The sequence below is a fragment of the Glycine max genome, chromosome 14 (assembly GCF_000004515.6).
Source record: "Glycine max cultivar Williams 82 chromosome 14, Glycine_max_v4.0, whole genome shotgun sequence".
Lineage (NCBI taxonomy): Eukaryota > Viridiplantae > Streptophyta > Magnoliopsida > Fabales > Fabaceae > Glycine > Glycine max.
In genome coordinates, this window is record NC_038250.2 from 8,380,528 (window position 1) to 8,397,597 (window position 17,070).

The following is a 17,070-nucleotide window of genomic DNA, read 5'->3' on the forward strand; positions in this document are numbered from 1 at the left end:
TTAGATAATTTTGGAAAGAACTAAAAAGTGAACCTAATTTTTGGAAACCTATAAAGACTTAGGTTTTGAACCACAAAAGTAGGTTTGATCTTTCTAGGATTCAACAAAATAACATCAATCGTAAAGGGTCTAATTGAACATAGTTACTATGAAAGTATGGTAAATTCAATTAGACACCTCTTCGTATCTTGAAAGAGAACATGGATCATTTTAGGTTAATTCTCCTTCATAGAGAACAAAATAGAAAAATTGGTTAGTTAATTAAGAAAATTGGAACCCATTATGGGAAAACCCAAATCCTAGAAGTTTTTATAAATTGAGTTTCAACTATTTAATTGCTTTCTCTTTTTTCTAATTTAATTTCTGAACTTTGATTTTCTCCAACTCAATTCTCATTTTAATTTTCATTTATTTTGTTCAATTAGCAGTAATTACTTTGTCAAATCCATGGTACATGTGAAAAGAATGATTTTTTACTTGACGACACTATAAACTTATGTTTTTGTCTGTTAACAATGATGATGTAGGTGGTGATAGTGTCAATAGTAGTAATAATAGTGCTAATTGTGGTGTCAATGGTGATGGTTGCTGGGAAGGCAGTAATAATGATGATGATGATGGTGTTGGTGATTGTGGAAGACACATTAATAGAGACACAAGATCAAGAACTTAATTGGGCACATATTAGTATATATAAATTGAGCAGGATAATTTTTTCAGCCAACATAGTAAGGTGCAACAAATAATAACCAAGTGAAGATTTTATTCAAGATGAAACCCTTTTTCACTTTTTCTTTATGTTGTTCTTGGTGGCCTTTTCCAATATCCAAGTTTGCTTGAGAGACTGTGATAATCTTCAGGACACTTGTCCAGCCGTTCCACCCAATAAGCAGATCATATTCATCAATGGTCTACAATGCAAAAATCCAGTTAATGTAGCAGCTCAAGATTTCAGGACCACAAAACTAAGCAAAGCTGACCTTACAGACATTTTTGGTGCATCTTTGAAAATTGTGAGTGCTGCTGAGTTCAATGGCCTGAATACTCATGGCCTCTCCATTGGAAAAACTGACCTTGATGGGAAGGGCCTGGTGAACTTCCACTATCATCCTCGGGCCACTGAAATGATCTGTTACCAAAGGTGTGTTGTTGTCTGGTTTTGTTGACACCAAACCAGTATTTCCAGAAGTTTCTTAAAGTAGGTGATGTCTTTGTGTTCCATAAGGCTTTGTTCCACTTTTGTCTAAATACTGGTTTTGAAGAAGCCACTGTCTTCTCAGTGTACAACAGCCAAAATCTTGGCTTTGTGTCCCTTAGTCCTACAACTTTTGACCAACATTGGAGTCATTGGACAAGATCAAGAAAAGACTCGTCTCACTTTCTGCCTCTGAAGCTCAAACTCAAGCTGTCAACAGTTTCATCTCTCCAGAATTGGAAACCATGTACAGTTAGCCATCTCAAACTATTGTCTATTTAACTTCCTCAATGTTAGTTCAATTACACGTAACCTCGTGCATTAAATAAATGAAAATAGTTTTGAATTTTGTTTGGTTATGGATTACTACTAATTCATATCTATCACTATTTTAACCTTCTTTTTTGAAGTTATTGATGTTTTACAAATTCAGAGTCTAATTAATTATATTTTTTCAAATATACTACTGTTTAACAATTGCCACAATGATAATTTATTATAAGTTATGGGACATTAAATAATAATATTTTACTGTATATATAAGAATATTTTACATGCATTAAATGTTCTTTAATCTATGTACATATTAACCTTAAACATCAAATATCAAATATATATAAAACGGAAGTAGTATATACTATTAAGCTTTTTTTTAGAAGAGTATATACTATTAAGCTAATGAAAAAAGAAAACCAAAATGATTGTGGATGCCTAAAAATATCTTTAGGAATAATTTTCTCTTATCGTTAATACTTATACTACAGTTCAATAATAGAAAGGAAGCTAGTTGAATTTGCATGAATCCACTGGAGTTTATTAACGAACAAACATGAGGTAATTTACTAGATCCATATACAACTGAGAATCTCGAGTTCAAAGGATATCAGGAAGTAGAATGGAAGAAAAAAAAATGAAACATAATAAGAGATTATCCTTCTTTCGAGTTAGGTGTGAGAACTCCCCACTTTTGACTGTTCTTTTATTTTACATGTATAATGGGGTTTAGCCTCGTTTATACCCATTCACCCTTTTTGCTATCAAGTATCACCCAACCATGACTTTTTATTACAATAGTTATAATAACTTGTTACATGGAATTTAGTACATAGCTACCAAAACAGAGGAAAACTGATAGGAATAAGAATTCATCTTCCAAGTGGGATAGGCCTTTTGTGACATATCAATGAAGGCCTAAATAGTATGGGACCTAATAATATCTGTTAGGGGAGAGTCAGTTAGAGGAGGGAGAGAATGAGTGTTATGAGGTGTGAAGAGTTTCTATTTTATTAGGATTGGGAAATCATTTATAGAGGACATGTCAGAATTAGAAATTGAAATTGGAGTCAAGAAAGCCTTTCTCTGATTAGGGGGAGCATTGCTCTCATTCCTTTGCCTATTCTTCCTCTTTCTATGTTATTCCTTTGTTTTCTGCACGAACCTATGATACAAATTGTATCATTGGTGCTTTTGTTGAGAGTTTCTAATTCGTATGTATGCAAACCTGCATGACATCCCAAAACCTTGATAATGTTGAATCCAAAATTACTTCCATCGAAACCCTCCTCCATTCCCACGATATTCGATAAGGTGGCTCACGAAGGCAGAAACCTATTTCTTAGTCCGCAACACCCCACCAGAGTTGTAAATCCAGCTTGCTCATATCTCCATGAACGAGATGACATGGCATTGGTTCAAGGTTTTGAGTGACTCTGATCCTCACTTGACTTAGGCCACTTTCAAACGTGCACTGTTAGAACATTACGACTACAATCAATTGGGCAATCCGTTCTCTTTACCCAAGCTGCTTCACCAAAGAACCACCATTGATGAATATGTGGGAGCTTTTGAGATTGCGCAAGTATCCCCTCTGACCGAAGAGCACATAAGGCTCTTCCTTGGTGGTTTTCACATTTGAACCACCCAATTGCCATCGTCTAATCTTTATTACTCATTTGATTGAGCGCAAATTGGATCGAGTTACCACTCGTGGTGGTACTTCCAGTTGGCGACAACCCACACATGCAGCAACGTCGTTACACTCCATCCGGACCCACATAGCTGGGGTCTCCTTTTTCCTCTGTTAATGGCCCATTCTGCAAGTGGCTCTACAAGATCACAAAATAGAGGTCCCAGATCTGGAACCTATCACTCAAGCCCAACCCCTTCACGTTCAAGTACCTGTAACTTTTCCTATCCGAAGTTAATGAATAGCAGAAATAAGGATCTTTGTTTCAAGTGTAGGGGTAATGAATAGCAGAAATAAGGATCTTTGTTTCAAATGTGGGGGTAACTGGAGTCTGATTCATGTGTGTTCGGATTTCCATTTGCGCCTTCTGATTTAGGAAGGAAAAGACCCACCGGACAACGTCGTGCTTGTCTCAGAATCACCCACCAGCCCTAAATATCAACCAAAGTTTGATGCTAAAAACATGGCCTATCATGTTTTGGATTATTATGCCTTGGATTCAAGTGAGTTCATACAATCCAAAACCATCAAGTTGGAAGAGGAGTTGGCCAAATATCACATCCTCCTTCTTATTAATAATGGTGTGAGTCACAATTTTATTGCATGTTTGGAGGTCACACCAACAAAGGCATTTTCTGTTGGTTTTGGCAAATGATAATATGTGCTCGTCTCAGGGAGTTTGCAAAGAGTTGCATGTGAAGTGGCGTCGCTACACAATTATGATGAACGCATACATATTGAACTTGGGCGGAGTGGCTCGAGAAATTTGGACAAACAACCATGGATTGGCAAAAGAAGACCGTTAGCTTCAAGGATAATGGCCAAATGATCACGTTGAATGGTCATTACTTTAAATACATCCATTGTTCTTTGGCCTTGCAAGGCTTCCTACATGGGGTGGCCACAGAGGATGTTACACGTCATCAATTGCATTCCTGGGTCCTTTCCCCTGTTGAAGATTCTGAGTTGAAACAAGTTTTACAGTAACATGCCATTATTTTCGATGTCAAAGAGGGGTTGTCTCCACAGCGTGCTCATGACCATGCAATTACATTGTTTCCGGGTTCCAAACTAGTCAGCATTAGACCCTACAAATATGTCTATCATCACAAGGATGAGATTGAAAGACAAGTGGGAGAAATGATGTCTGAAGGAATAATTCGGCATTCGATGATCCCTTTCTTTAGTCCAGTGTCATTAGTTAAGAAGAAAGACAACTCATGGTGCATGTGTATGGACTTTTGGGTTTTGAACAAGGTTATCATTCTTGATAAATACCATATACCAACAATCAATGAGTTACTTGATGAGTTACATGGGTCTTAATTCTTCTCTAAGATTGAGCTCAAGATTGGTTTTCACCAAATTAGGATGAATGAGGAGGATATCCATAAGATCGAATTTTGGACCCATGAGGGTCACTATGAATACTTGGGCATGCCCTTTGGGCTGGTCAATGCCCTTTCAACATTTCAATCCACCATGATGACATTCTAGTTTATAATCCAAATTGGTCATATCATATTTCCCACCTCCATGAAGTGTTGATCCTTTTATCCTTCCATCAATTCATGGGGCATGTGTTCTTTTGGTTTGTCCTCTGTTGACTATTTTGCGGCATGTGATTTCAGGGAAGAGTGTGGAGATAGATCCCTCCAATGTTAAGGCTATGGTGGATTGGTCTACCTTGCTCAATGTGAATGATGTGTGTGACTTTTTGGGCCTCACAGGGTACTACCAACACTTCATTAAAGACTATGGCAAGTTAGTCCAACCTTTGACCGAACTCGCCAAGAAGGAAGGATTCTTTTGGGGACCAGCTCAAGTGAATGTGTTTGAATGCCTCAAGCAATCGTTATCCTCTTTTTCGATTTTGGTGCTGTCAAATTTTACTAAAGAATTCTTCATTAAGTGCAATGATATTGGTCATGTCTTAGAAGCAGTCTTGATGCAAGATAAGCAACCTATCGCTTATTTCAAAAAGGTTATTTCCCCCCGCACTATGTCAAAATTTGTGTACGAGAAGGAAATTATGGCTTTGGCATTATCTATTCATTATTGGCAACATTACCTTTTAGGGAGGAGCTTTAAGGTTTATACGGACCATCAGAGTCTGAAGCATCTCCTTCAACAGTGCATTACCACAACTGACCAGCAATGTTGGTTGGCTAAGCTCATAGGATACCAAATCAAGGTCATATACAAGCCCGATCCTGACAAGGTTGTTGATGCCTTATCCTACCAACATCCCACTCCTAAAATTAATGCCATCACTATCAGACCTTATTGGGTTGATTTCCCCAAAATTAGAGCTGAGGTTTAGAATGACCCTGAGATACTATGTTTGAGCCAAGCCTTGTAGTCTAATCCAGATTCAACTCCTCATAACATTCTTCGGGATGGTTTGATATTTTTCAAGGGTCGCCTAATGTTTCCTAACTCTTTTGCTTTGATCCCTTTCCTTTTGGCTGAGTATCACGATACTGTTACAGGGGGACATTTAGGTTTTACTAAAACATATAAGAGGTTAGCTTCTTATTTCTTTGGGAAGGGAATGAGGGCCTCAATCATGGCGTACATACGCCAATGTGATGTGTCAATACAATAAGTATCAAGCCACGGCCCCAACAGGCTTGCTCCAACCTATTCATATTCCAAAGATCATTTGGGATGATATCTCCCTTGATTTTATTACTGAGCCATACTCCATCATTTGGGAAAATCACCCTTTGAGATTGTTTATGGACGCTCTCCTCCCACTATACTTCATTTCCTGAATGGGGAAACTCGGGTAGTTATTGTAGCAACAATGCTCATGGACCGTGATGAGGCTCTTCGCCAACCCAAATTTCATTTGCACCGAGCTCAGCAGACAGTGAAGAAATATGTTGATGCTCATAGGAGGCATGTGACTTTTACTCTTGGAGACTGGCCCACATAGACAACAGTTTGTCGTTCGTAGGATCATTCCCAAGTTGTCCCCTCACTACTATGGACCCTTTCAAGTGTTGTCTCGTGTAGGAGAGGTGACCTATAAACTTCAGCTTTCGGACTCTGTTCGAATTCACCTAGTTTTTCATGTTTCACAGCTCAAATGATTAGTGAAGAGTGATTCTGCTACCGCTACTTTGCCTCGTAGGCTGGCTGTTGCTGAATATAAGCCTCCTAGTCCTGAAGCTAATTTGGCAACTCGGGTAAACAAGCACCAAGGCAACTTGGTGGAAGAATGGTTGATCCTGTGGAAGTCATAGCTTGAAGAGGAAGCCTCTTGGGAATGGTTCCACTTCGGTTGGTTTTGATGCCACTGTCTTTTCAACAAAACAATGTAATCATCAGATAAGACTCACCTAATTTTCTGCTTCTGCAGTTATTTTCCTTACCAGCTTAGTATATTCACTTTATACAATTCAAAGTGTTGTCTCTTAACCTTATAGTTTGGTCCAATTTTAATATTTAACTAGAAAAAGAAGAAAGGACTTAACAAATATATTTGTCCAAAATCACAAGATTATTCTTGGTCTTATTATTAAAGAGCAACCCTTGTCTTTTTTCCTTATTCTCTAATATTTGCACATTCACTTTAATAGCAACAATTGATTGTATCAGTGATGTTTTAGCTCATCCAGGCTACTCAAATTTCATAGCAAGAATTGATTGTATCAAAACAGATGTTTACAATGCAGTCAAATTGTTTCTTTTACAAGTAGAGCAAGGTATTCGCTCCTTGATGTATTCGATTCCACTACTTTTCTATGAAGATTGCCAACTAAATAACAAATAAAATAAGTTTCAATTCTCACTAATTAAAGTATATTAATACCTTGCAACTTATTCCAAATAATGTCAGTAAATAGTATATGTACATAACATATAAATCAAAGAACGAGAATATCAAAGCCAAAAACTAAAAGAAAAGACATGATCCATGGAATGATCTATCCTCTGCAATGAACTGAGTACTTGAAAGGACTTCAAATTCTAAAGATGGTACAATGTAAAAAAAAAATTTAAAAAAATGATTACGCTAGCATGACTATTGACTATGAAAGTGAGGAGAAATTGATAAAAATTGAAAAGTTCAGGAATTGCTTCCACTTTCTAAGAAAAATTGACAACTAACCCTTCCCAGGTGATCACCTAAAAGTATTGCCAGGTATAAAGGCTGAACAAAACATACGCACAAGAAGTTCTTTGCTTCCTCCATTTGATCTCCAACTACCAACCATGCTCTCATATAATTACAGCAATAACTGTTCTCTGATCAGCGTAAGAGCATATGCTGATCTTTTAGTAGATGCTGCAACCTCAAAGACAAGAGGCAACAGGACTAGAGTGCCACATATTCAAAAAGTTGAAGAATATTTTGAAATGAATTCCAGTTTGCATTGACCAAACATTCTAGATCAAACATGATGACTACTGGTACCAGCCAAATTGGTCATCTTAATCGTGATAATCTTTTCCGTTTCCGATTCTTCTTATTATACACAACCACACTTTTTGTGTTACTGCTACCATGAGGAAGAGCCAAACTTGATGATGGTTTGCCAATGTAGGTTCTGCCTTTCTTAGAAACCCATTTCAGTGGCATATTGTTAACTACAGTGCCAATATCAGTAGAATTATTCAGTTCAACTTGTTTTTGAATTTGATCTAGCATCTGATGGGTCCAAGCCAATGACAGATCCAACGCAAAAGAATCATCCACTGGCTTTTTCCATAGATCCATCAAAACCTCTTCAAAAGACCAGAAAGACATGGATGGTTGATAACCTTTAAGATTTTCACAAATCATGTTTACTTTGACAACATGCTTGCAAAGGTTACCTTGCATTGACCAAGAACAATCACAGAATGCAAATTCAGATCCTGGATTCCACACTATATGTGTTAAGCTACTGTCTTTCTGGCTCACAACCTTGGCAAAGAGGTGGTCTTTATCATCCAAGGAAACAGCATAGTCCGGAATTTGAAGTGCCCGATGCCATGATGTAGAAGCAATATATTTTTCCTTCACATTCTGGAAAGAATCACTTTCATCAGCATACCGGTCAAGCCAGTAGCTTGAATGCAACTCAGTTGTTAACTTGTGGACTAACCAATCTACTCTTTGCAATGCTCCAAGATGTGAATCATCAAAAAGTTTGGCTTTCAGCTTAACATGATAGGCTTCTAATGCTCCAGAAGCTTCCAGGCTTGCTAATGGAAAATTTCTCATCGTTGAAAGCCACATTTCTGCAGAACAGAAGGAAGGGCAAGGAGAAAGTGAGTAAATATATCAAATCAATGACAAACTGACTAACCCATAACTTCGGAAGTAAAATGGTAAGGAACATTTCATTCGTAATATTGGGCTTGCATGCATGCATGTGAATATGCCTTCAGTCAAACCAGACATTTTATGTGCATGCAAGAGAGAAAAGGAGAAAGATCTAACCAAGCTTGGGCAACCACATGACTTTGAAATATTCCATGAAAGCAGTTTGGTCAACAAAATCCAGCAAGAATTGTTCCAAGGCAAGCGATGCATTAATACCTCCCCAAATGTTGTACACTATTCTCCCAAGACGCTTAAAAATCTCCCGCTGAATCTCAATGTTACTACATTTCTTAACAATATTCCTAAGCCATGATCTACGAACACGCCATAGTGAAAATAGGACAGGACAGCAAAATATATCTCTGTAAAAATAATTAATAGAAGTAAGAAAATTAAACAGCAGCACTATAAAAATTTTAACCAAACTCATTTCAAAAGCAATAAATCTTACCTCAAAAGATCAATTTCAGCTGCAGCGTCATCAATTAAAAATCCACTGACTTTCCATCCAGGCTCAACACTACGAGCTCGATCAATTAAAGCTTTCAACCACTTAGACACATCGGGCTTTGTAAAGCTACGTGTAATGACCCATGCGACAGGAAGTGCATGTTGTCTTGAATCAAAAACAAGTAGTGTGAACAAGGGATACTGCCAATATGAAAAGATAACTAAGTTAGGATGATTGAAAATATATTGCAATACGAACAAGATAAATGTATTTCTTTTAGATCTACCATAACTTAAAAGTGATGATTGAAAATCAAATATTACTTTAAGTCTCTTCACACCAAACGTAGAGTCTGCTGCAACAACACTTCGATGACCAAAACGAATCATTTGTTGCAGCTGCCATTCTGTTTGGATCCCCAAGATGAAAGGGTCAGACTCTGAAGTATCCTGGTGAAAAAATACAGACTTTCTATTGCGTTCAATCCACATGCGGATGCTAGCTTGATCATCTAGATCCAACTCATGGGTAGACCTTTTGATAATCATCCCTAGCTTGTGGACATACTGAGAAGCAAGGCTACTGACTTTTGCATCTGAACCACAATATCGCTGAATTCCTTCTATGTGTTTCTCCAAGATATTCTCTTCTGGGATGCCCAAATATATCATGGACATAGTTTGCTGCTGAATTTCATTGCAAATATACGGAATTTTTTTGGCGCCTGGGCCAATGGCATCTCTATCAAGTGGTCCGTGGCAGATAAAACCAGACTTGTTAATATGACGCCTCTCATTGTATACAATAAGTGCCAGTGATGGCTGAGCATAAAGACGTTTGACAACAAAATGACAAGTACAACCTCGCATTGATTGAGGTCTAGCAGCACGATTTCGAGTATTAAGTCGATACCTTCGACTAGGTAATATACCGCCTCCCTCCCCATAATTTTCAGGGCCAAACGAGCACCAGTACCTTCATAGAGAACAAAGTTCAACTACACAACATAAGTATCAGAAACCTAATTGTGCAGATCACCACTTAAGTTTTAAATCATTCATTTGCTAGTCTGCTGTTGGTTTCAAACTTCAGATAGCAACAAGGAAATGATTTGAACTTATGAACAAGTTTAAGATAAAGGAACTTAACAAGGACCAAATTTTCAACAAGAGAAATATGATTTCACACTGCCAAGTTCCAATGTTCTATAAAAACATAAACTAGAAACACACCAAGCAAGAAAATGCTAAACATATACTACAAAAGCCAAACAATCTTCTGATTACATTACAATAACAAAAAGAGGAATAAAATGTCTATAAGCATGATAATAATCATTTTGAATGACAAAATAGACATGGCAGAAACTTACAGCCTGTACTCCAGATACTCATCGTCCTTGTACTCCTTCAAGCTTCCAATAGTCCGTTTCCTTCCTCTCTCGATATGAAACCGAGTCGGGCACTCCACATTAGTACATTCACCAATTATAAAAGCATCAACTCTGTCATAGGGAATGAGGGCAACCTCATCATGGTGCTCAGCATTACCAAACTTGGTCCAAGTCAGGTCAGCAGCACAAAACTCCTCCTCAGGTGGGTCTTGCAAAGGAATCTTCCCCACGGATTCAACTATAGCCATATCCAAAATGGCACAAAAACCAAAAAACACAAAAACCTTCCTTGCTATATATACAGAACAATCTAGAAGACTCTCCAGAAACAATCACATGTTCAAAACAGTAAAACTGTTGAAGCACAGAACAGAACACCCTGAAACAACAATACCCTTTTGAGATAAACAGTTAAAGACTTGATTTTGATAAGTATTTTGAGCTATGAGCAATAACAGCTACACAATTCAATCAAAAGAAAGAGTAAAAGCTAAAAAAAACAAAGGTTAGGGCAAGTTGTGTAGTGAGAATTGAAGGGAATACCTACCTTTTTGGTTAAATATTCAGAAGAAGAAGAACATGATTGTGTGTGTTGCAGTGGAAGAGAATAGTGGTGCAATGTGAAAGAGGAATTTGGAGAAGTAAAGGGTGGTTTTGGGATGAAATAGGTTAGGTGAGAAGTGATGAATGACTTGGAGAGGGGATACAACAAAATAACACCACATCGAGTATTTTTATTTTCCCCAATGGCTTTTGGTTATTTACTTTTGTTGAAAAAACAAAAGAAAATAAAAGTTCTCAATTCAATCCACATCGCGACTTATTTATATCATATCACCCTTTTACGTTAGGTCTTTTTTATTTAGGTTAAAATATGTTTTTCGTCTCTTAAAATTACTGAAGTTTGCCCTATTCGCACCACATCGTGAACTAACTAATGCTGACCATGTCACCATTTATTAACAGTTCCCATCAACCTATGTATGTGTTGGATTTGCAATCCATTGTTGGTGTTACAGTAGATTCTGTATGTGAGAGGAATGCTATCTTATATTATGTTTAGCTTTGGGATTCATGTATCTAAAATGTTATTCTTGTCTTACATACAAACAGTTTTTTGTCATTTGCATACTTTATTTTTCTGTTGTTGCTAATAATATGTTACTGGCTTATTGTGATATGACCATGTGTGTCAAGAATGATATGCTTTATCAATTCAAGATACATTACATACCTTTTCTCTAGGTTGTGGAATTTAGAGATAGACAGAATACCAGTGATGAATAATGGATTAGCAGTCGTTTCAGTACACTATTTAGCGTCCAACCTAGGAAAAGGAATTTGTGTGTAAATCAAGTAGGACAGACAGCTCATATCCAACCATTTAACAGAAACACAGACCAAAAATATTGGACCATATAGCCAGATATCCACAATCATACAATATTATTTTCCAGTTTGAAAATCATATCAGCAACCGTTAAATATTTGAGCTCCTGTCCCTTTCTCCTAGAGAGTCCTAGTCAAGCTAAACAAAATTTTCTCCTCAAGTTGTACCCACAAATTAATAATAGAGCATCACTATTTTAGCCTCATGCGCAATAACCTGAAATAAGTGTCATACCATCCTGCTATTCAGCTAAATGTTCACAAAATTTTGACCCCCAACCTCAACGGTGAATCCTATGTATGAACCAAGAATCTAGCTAGAAAGCATATAAACACAAAATTTTCCCAACTAACTAAGAAAAAAGGCAGACACTAATGCAACAGTGCCACAAATAAAATGAAAAGGGAAATTATGAAAGTCAGCAGAGAGCAAGTTATGAATAACAATTATGAATAACAAACAGCTCATATCTAGGGCATTTAGATAATGGTCAGCTGATTCATGGTCTTGTACTTAAGTCTGGTCTGGATCTTGTTGTTGCTTGACAGACTTCACTGCTTACCATGTATTCAACATGCAACATCATCGACGACTCTATAGGGTTTACGGTTTGAGAGTTTCATTCATTGTCCTTTATTTCTTTTGAATTTTGTGTCAGGTGCAGTGCAATTGGCTGATGAGTAAAAGTTTGACTGGGGCTTTAATTTTTCTTAATTTTAAGTTGCGGGACCAGGTTGTGCTAGCTTGCACTCACCACATGAACATAACCTTAACTGAGTCAGAGACGGATTTACTGCAGTCCGCAAAACTTATATTAATAAACTTGACCACAATTTTTAAATTTGAAAATAAGCTAAAGAAATTAGTCTTAAGTCATAAAAAAGTCAATTAGCTAAACGAAACTTCTTATCTGTTTCATTTTCTTATTGCAGTCTTTTCCACAAATATTGCTATCAAATGGGCCCATTATTTAATATTTAATCCAAAGTTAAATGCACGGATCGAGACACTATTATCTATGAAACCTCACAAACTCCACACAGCTAAATGATTAACCAGTTAGTAATCCATGATAGCAGCTACAAGTTCCAAGTAAAAAAGAAAGGATTTGGATCTCTCAATATTGAGTAACAGGATATGGATATAGTCACCTTATAGCTAGAGAGAAAGATATAATAAGTAACATGACTCACTATGATTGGTTCTAGGACCCTCTAATCATATGTAATAAAAGTTATAGTCTTCAATCAACAGCGTCATCATATCATGCTGTTTACTAATAAGAGAGAAATCAAATTCAAAAAAGAATTAGAAGTAGACTTCAGATTATTTATCAGCCAATAATCAGATTCTAACAAATATTGGGATTCTGATGGTTCAAGAAAAAATGTTTTTGGTAAGTAACAAAGTATTTGGCTTTATGTTGAATTTGGATTCGTGTGGTCCTTGCAAGACTACAATTATGATTTGTATGTTGCGGAAAGGAGTGAAGAAATGTCCCAAACAAATTAAATGCTAGCATATCAATGAAATTGTAGCAGACTGGACAAGTAACTACTTGTTTTTAATTAAGAACATGCTGAAGTTGTAAGAGTTATTTGGTGTTGAAAGTTCAGTAGCTACATGGAAACAGGAGTATAAATTGAACATATTTACTTCACGTTGGATTGGATTGGATTGAACGCTTATTCTTAAGTTCAAGGTTACAGTTATTAGTTAGGGAGCACCTTTTTCTACTTGTGTTCTTATTTCTAGCCTTTTGCTTTTGTACTGTTGGATAGTTTATATCCTTTAACATAAGCACTCCGTTTTTGGCCTCATGAACCTCCTTCAACACCTGAGCTGAGTCTGTGCACCCAAACATTGGTAGCTTCCATCATAGTATCCAGGTGATCGGTGGTTCTCACGGTACACAAAACCTTTCGGCACTCTCACACACCAAATGAAACCATCAAAATTCAAAACCAATGTAGAGTTGCATTGAAACTAATTAATTCACCTCCAACTCGAATTCCAAGCAAGGAATCCATCCATCTTCCTTTAACAATTGCTCTCGTGTAAGTGGTGGCAGATAGGATGGAGTCTCAAACTTCTTCTTGCCAATCCGAGGCCATACCTAGTAATAAGGGGTTATAGTTAGTTAATAAACTTTTATTTGCATTGTGTGTTGATGCATTGTACTCTTCCAGTGTTGCTTGCGATAGAGGTAATGTCATACTTAGTTTTTCTAACTGGGAAGCCAGCCATAGACTTGAGGCCAGAAAATGGAGCCACCATGCTGCCCCGGTTAACGGTGGTAACAGCTGGGGAGGACATCATAGAGGAAGCCATTTCTTTTTCCCTTATCAGCTTCTACTCATACTCTGAAAATGGAGCCACCATGCTGTTTGTTTGTTTGAGATGCAAACCTTCTACTACAAAACTTGCTGTATATAGAGACCAAATGACCTCAAAAAACTGAGGGGATTGACTGGTGCCTAATCTCAACTGTTGGATTGTGAAAATGATTGCATTGAAGCATATTAGCCACACCAGAATGGAAAATTTTGAATGCTGGCCTCATGGAATTTTGTGATCATACCTTCTTCACAAATACTCCATCTATCATATAAGGCATGGGTTAAGCTAAATGACATTTCAGGGTAGGAAAAATTCAATGGAAAGAACCTTCTCAAGTCTCAACTGACAGTCTCTTGCCCTTTTTGTTGGGCAGTATAATGTCCTCTAATTAGTCAACTCAATTTAATAAGTTTCGAAACAAGTCATATAAATTGTCTCACATTGTGAGAACTCATAACATGTGTTCTATGGTATTCCCTTCTTTATGTCTATCATTATTGTTCCTTTTCTTTTAGCCTTTTGTAATAGGGAAGTGTGTGAAACTGTAATATCTCTACGCAATGTTTATTGGAATAAATATGGGAAGAACCTTGGAGGATTTATGGAAGGATGGTGGTGAAACATCTTCTATTGAGGAATGGTCGATGTCACAAATGGTAAGGAAGCCTATAAGGTGATGGAAAAGGCACAAGCTGAGGTGAGAAAGGAGTTTGATAACAAAGGATATGTGGATGAGGCAGATTTGCACCAATTAATATACTTAAAGTGCACAATCAGAGATGCCATGAGGTTACATTCACCTGTGCCATTTTTTAATTCCTAGAGTAAATACAGAAATACCATCATAATTTACAACATTGTCTTGTCAATATTTTTATTAAATATTGAATGTTAAGTTAATAAATACACTAAAGAGTTTAATAAGGAAAATAATTCACAGGTATCTCAAAGTGGTAAGTCATTCCCTATAGTCTTCTGCTTATACAATGTCATTTATCTTAGGTTCTTTGGCTGCTTCTTCATCATGATGTGCCTTTAAGTTGACTCACTATTTTATTGATGTTGGTGTAAACACAGGTGAACCAACTCCAACATATAAAGAAGGGAAAGGGGGGAATTCTAAGAGGAGGTAGAAGTCGACACTATATTGAAACTCAATTTTAGAAACTTGAATACAACCAAACAGACATTTAGGGCTGGGTATGAAAATACAAGCAAACATTAACCAACTTCAGTACTAACAGCAAACAACCAATACACGTTCGAGCATCGTCTTAAAAATACCACACACCATCAAGCTCAGTACAAGGTTAAAGCGAAAATTATAAAGAGGTACCACAAACCTTCCACAGCGGGGAAGGCCACGGCGGGGCGCGCGCGGCACGGGCTTCTCGTTTAGGGTTTAGCTGACTTCGGCGGGGCGGCACTGCCAAAGGGGTCAATGAACGGCGGGACGTACGGCACAGGAGACGATCTCAGCTTCGCTTCAGGGGCCACAGGAAATATTTTTGGCCAAAAACAAAAAATATATATTATACGTACAAATTTTTATTTTTTATTTTTTTTCTAAATTAACAAAGACGGTTTTGCTAATGACACCCGTTGTAGAATGAAGGATTAAAATTACGAAAATGTCATCGCGCCTTACATTGACTGGTGTCATATACCATTGTAGTTATATAACCAAAACATATTCTAAGACATTCTAAAAAACCGCCTTAAAATATGTGTCGTAAAAAAATAATTTTTTAATAATAATATATGACATCCAAATTAGCCTATTATCAAATATCAAATATAAAGAATATAACTTAAGATATCAATATAATCATGTGTAAAATAATGATATATTGACTTATAAGATAAAAAACCCGCATCAATGTTGTTATCAACTTCAGTTCATATGTCCTTTTTTTGCTTCAAGCTTTACGAAATCAACGTCAATTTGAAATTTTCCAATAAAATTAAAGTATATAAATAATTGAAATTAAATTATTTTACAAAAGCTGAAAATATTATGTTTGAAATAAATTAATAATAATAAAAACACACAAAGCCTCTATAGAATGAATAGTTTTGAATCGAGCTATCAAATCTTTATCATCGAACACTTTGACTATTTTAGTGTTCCAATTTTTTTCAGTGTTGATTTCCACTTTGTAGAGAAATTCTTTTTCTAACATTGAATCAAACTATGATGGATAAATATGTGGCTCATCTGCCTAACAATAAAAAAAAATATAATTATATATGTCATTCTTAAATTCATATTTATTATTAGTATTGAAACCTTAGAAATATAATTATATACCTGATGCATAGCGTGTAGTGTTTCAGCTGCAGTCCCTCTAAAAATTACATTTGCTAGTTTGTCAAAAATAACCAAATTTGTTGATGTTATTTTATCAATGACATTAACATGTACCATGAACCTATGTGACGAAAAAATGAAATTAGAATTAGAATATTATTAAATAATTTATACAATTTAATACTAAGTTAGTGCAGCTCGGATGCCCGAACAATTTTCACAATGACATTTGTTTCGATTAATTCCACTTTGTTTGAAACACTTGTGGTATGAGTTGTAGTACCAATCTTTAAAAGTGTCAATTCTATAAATCTTAGTCAGCACAGTACAGATACATCATACATTTCTACAAAATTGAAAACAATAAAAATAAAGTTTATAATTTATCTTAAAAGGATAAGTCCATAATTGTTAAAGAAATTTTTATATAAATATTAGACCTCTATATTCTCAATAATGTCGAATACTGTCATCAGCCGAGTTTGTAAAATTTCATTAGTCAAAGACATGAAAGATTAATCGGACATTTGAGCTATCACTTGAGACGCAGAGATATCTCTATTTTTTCCACCTTATAATAGCATAAATCAGATGTGAATAAAACCTTTTTAATTTAACATAATAATAAATACAAATTTGACTATATTTATATATCTTTTTTTTGTATTCGACAATTTCTTTACATCAATATTTATAGTTAACCT

At 36.2% G+C, this 17,070-nt stretch overlaps 2 protein-coding genes and 1 pseudogene across 4 annotated transcripts; 1 reads left to right on the plus strand and 2 right to left on the minus strand.

Moving 5' to 3' along the window:
- The first annotated feature begins 711 nt into the window (after nucleotides 1-711).
- Nucleotides 712-1,516, plus strand: LOC100809204 (germin-like protein subfamily 3 member 4; annotated as a pseudogene).
- Nucleotides 1,517-6,957: 5,441 nt separating this feature from the next.
- LOC100809744 (uncharacterized) lies at nucleotides 6,958-15,563 on the minus strand. Of its 3 annotated transcripts, XM_006595937.4 has the most exons (7): nucleotides 15,399-15,563; nucleotides 11,560-11,652; nucleotides 10,305-10,704; nucleotides 9,256-9,907; nucleotides 8,933-9,132; nucleotides 8,599-8,843; nucleotides 6,958-8,396 (listed from the first exon to the last, which is right to left on the minus strand). In XM_006595937.4, the coding sequence occupies exons 3-7, from the start codon at nucleotides 10,571-10,573 to the stop codon at nucleotides 7,600-7,602; spliced, it is 2,163 nt and encodes a 720-aa protein (XP_006596000.1). In that variant the 5' UTR covers nucleotides 10,574-10,704; nucleotides 11,560-11,652; nucleotides 15,399-15,563; the 3' UTR covers nucleotides 6,958-7,599. The 3 variants fall into 3 exon arrangements, with proteins under 3 accessions (XP_006596000.1, XP_006596001.1, XP_040865202.1); XM_006595938.4 differs by lacking the exon at nucleotides 11,560-11,652; XM_041009268.1 differs by lacking the exon at nucleotides 11,560-11,652 and having other exon boundaries at nucleotides 8,933-9,907.
- On the minus strand, nucleotides 13,706-14,046 carry LOC100810275 (ribulose bisphosphate carboxylase small chain 1, chloroplastic). The gene is made up of 2 exons (XM_006596569.1): nucleotides 13,948-14,046; nucleotides 13,706-13,831 (listed from the first exon to the last, which is right to left on the minus strand). Exons 1-2 carry the CDS (start codon nucleotides 14,044-14,046, stop codon nucleotides 13,706-13,708), a joined length of 225 nt encoding a protein of 74 aa, XP_006596632.1.
- Nucleotides 15,564-17,070: the final 1,507 nt, after the last annotated feature.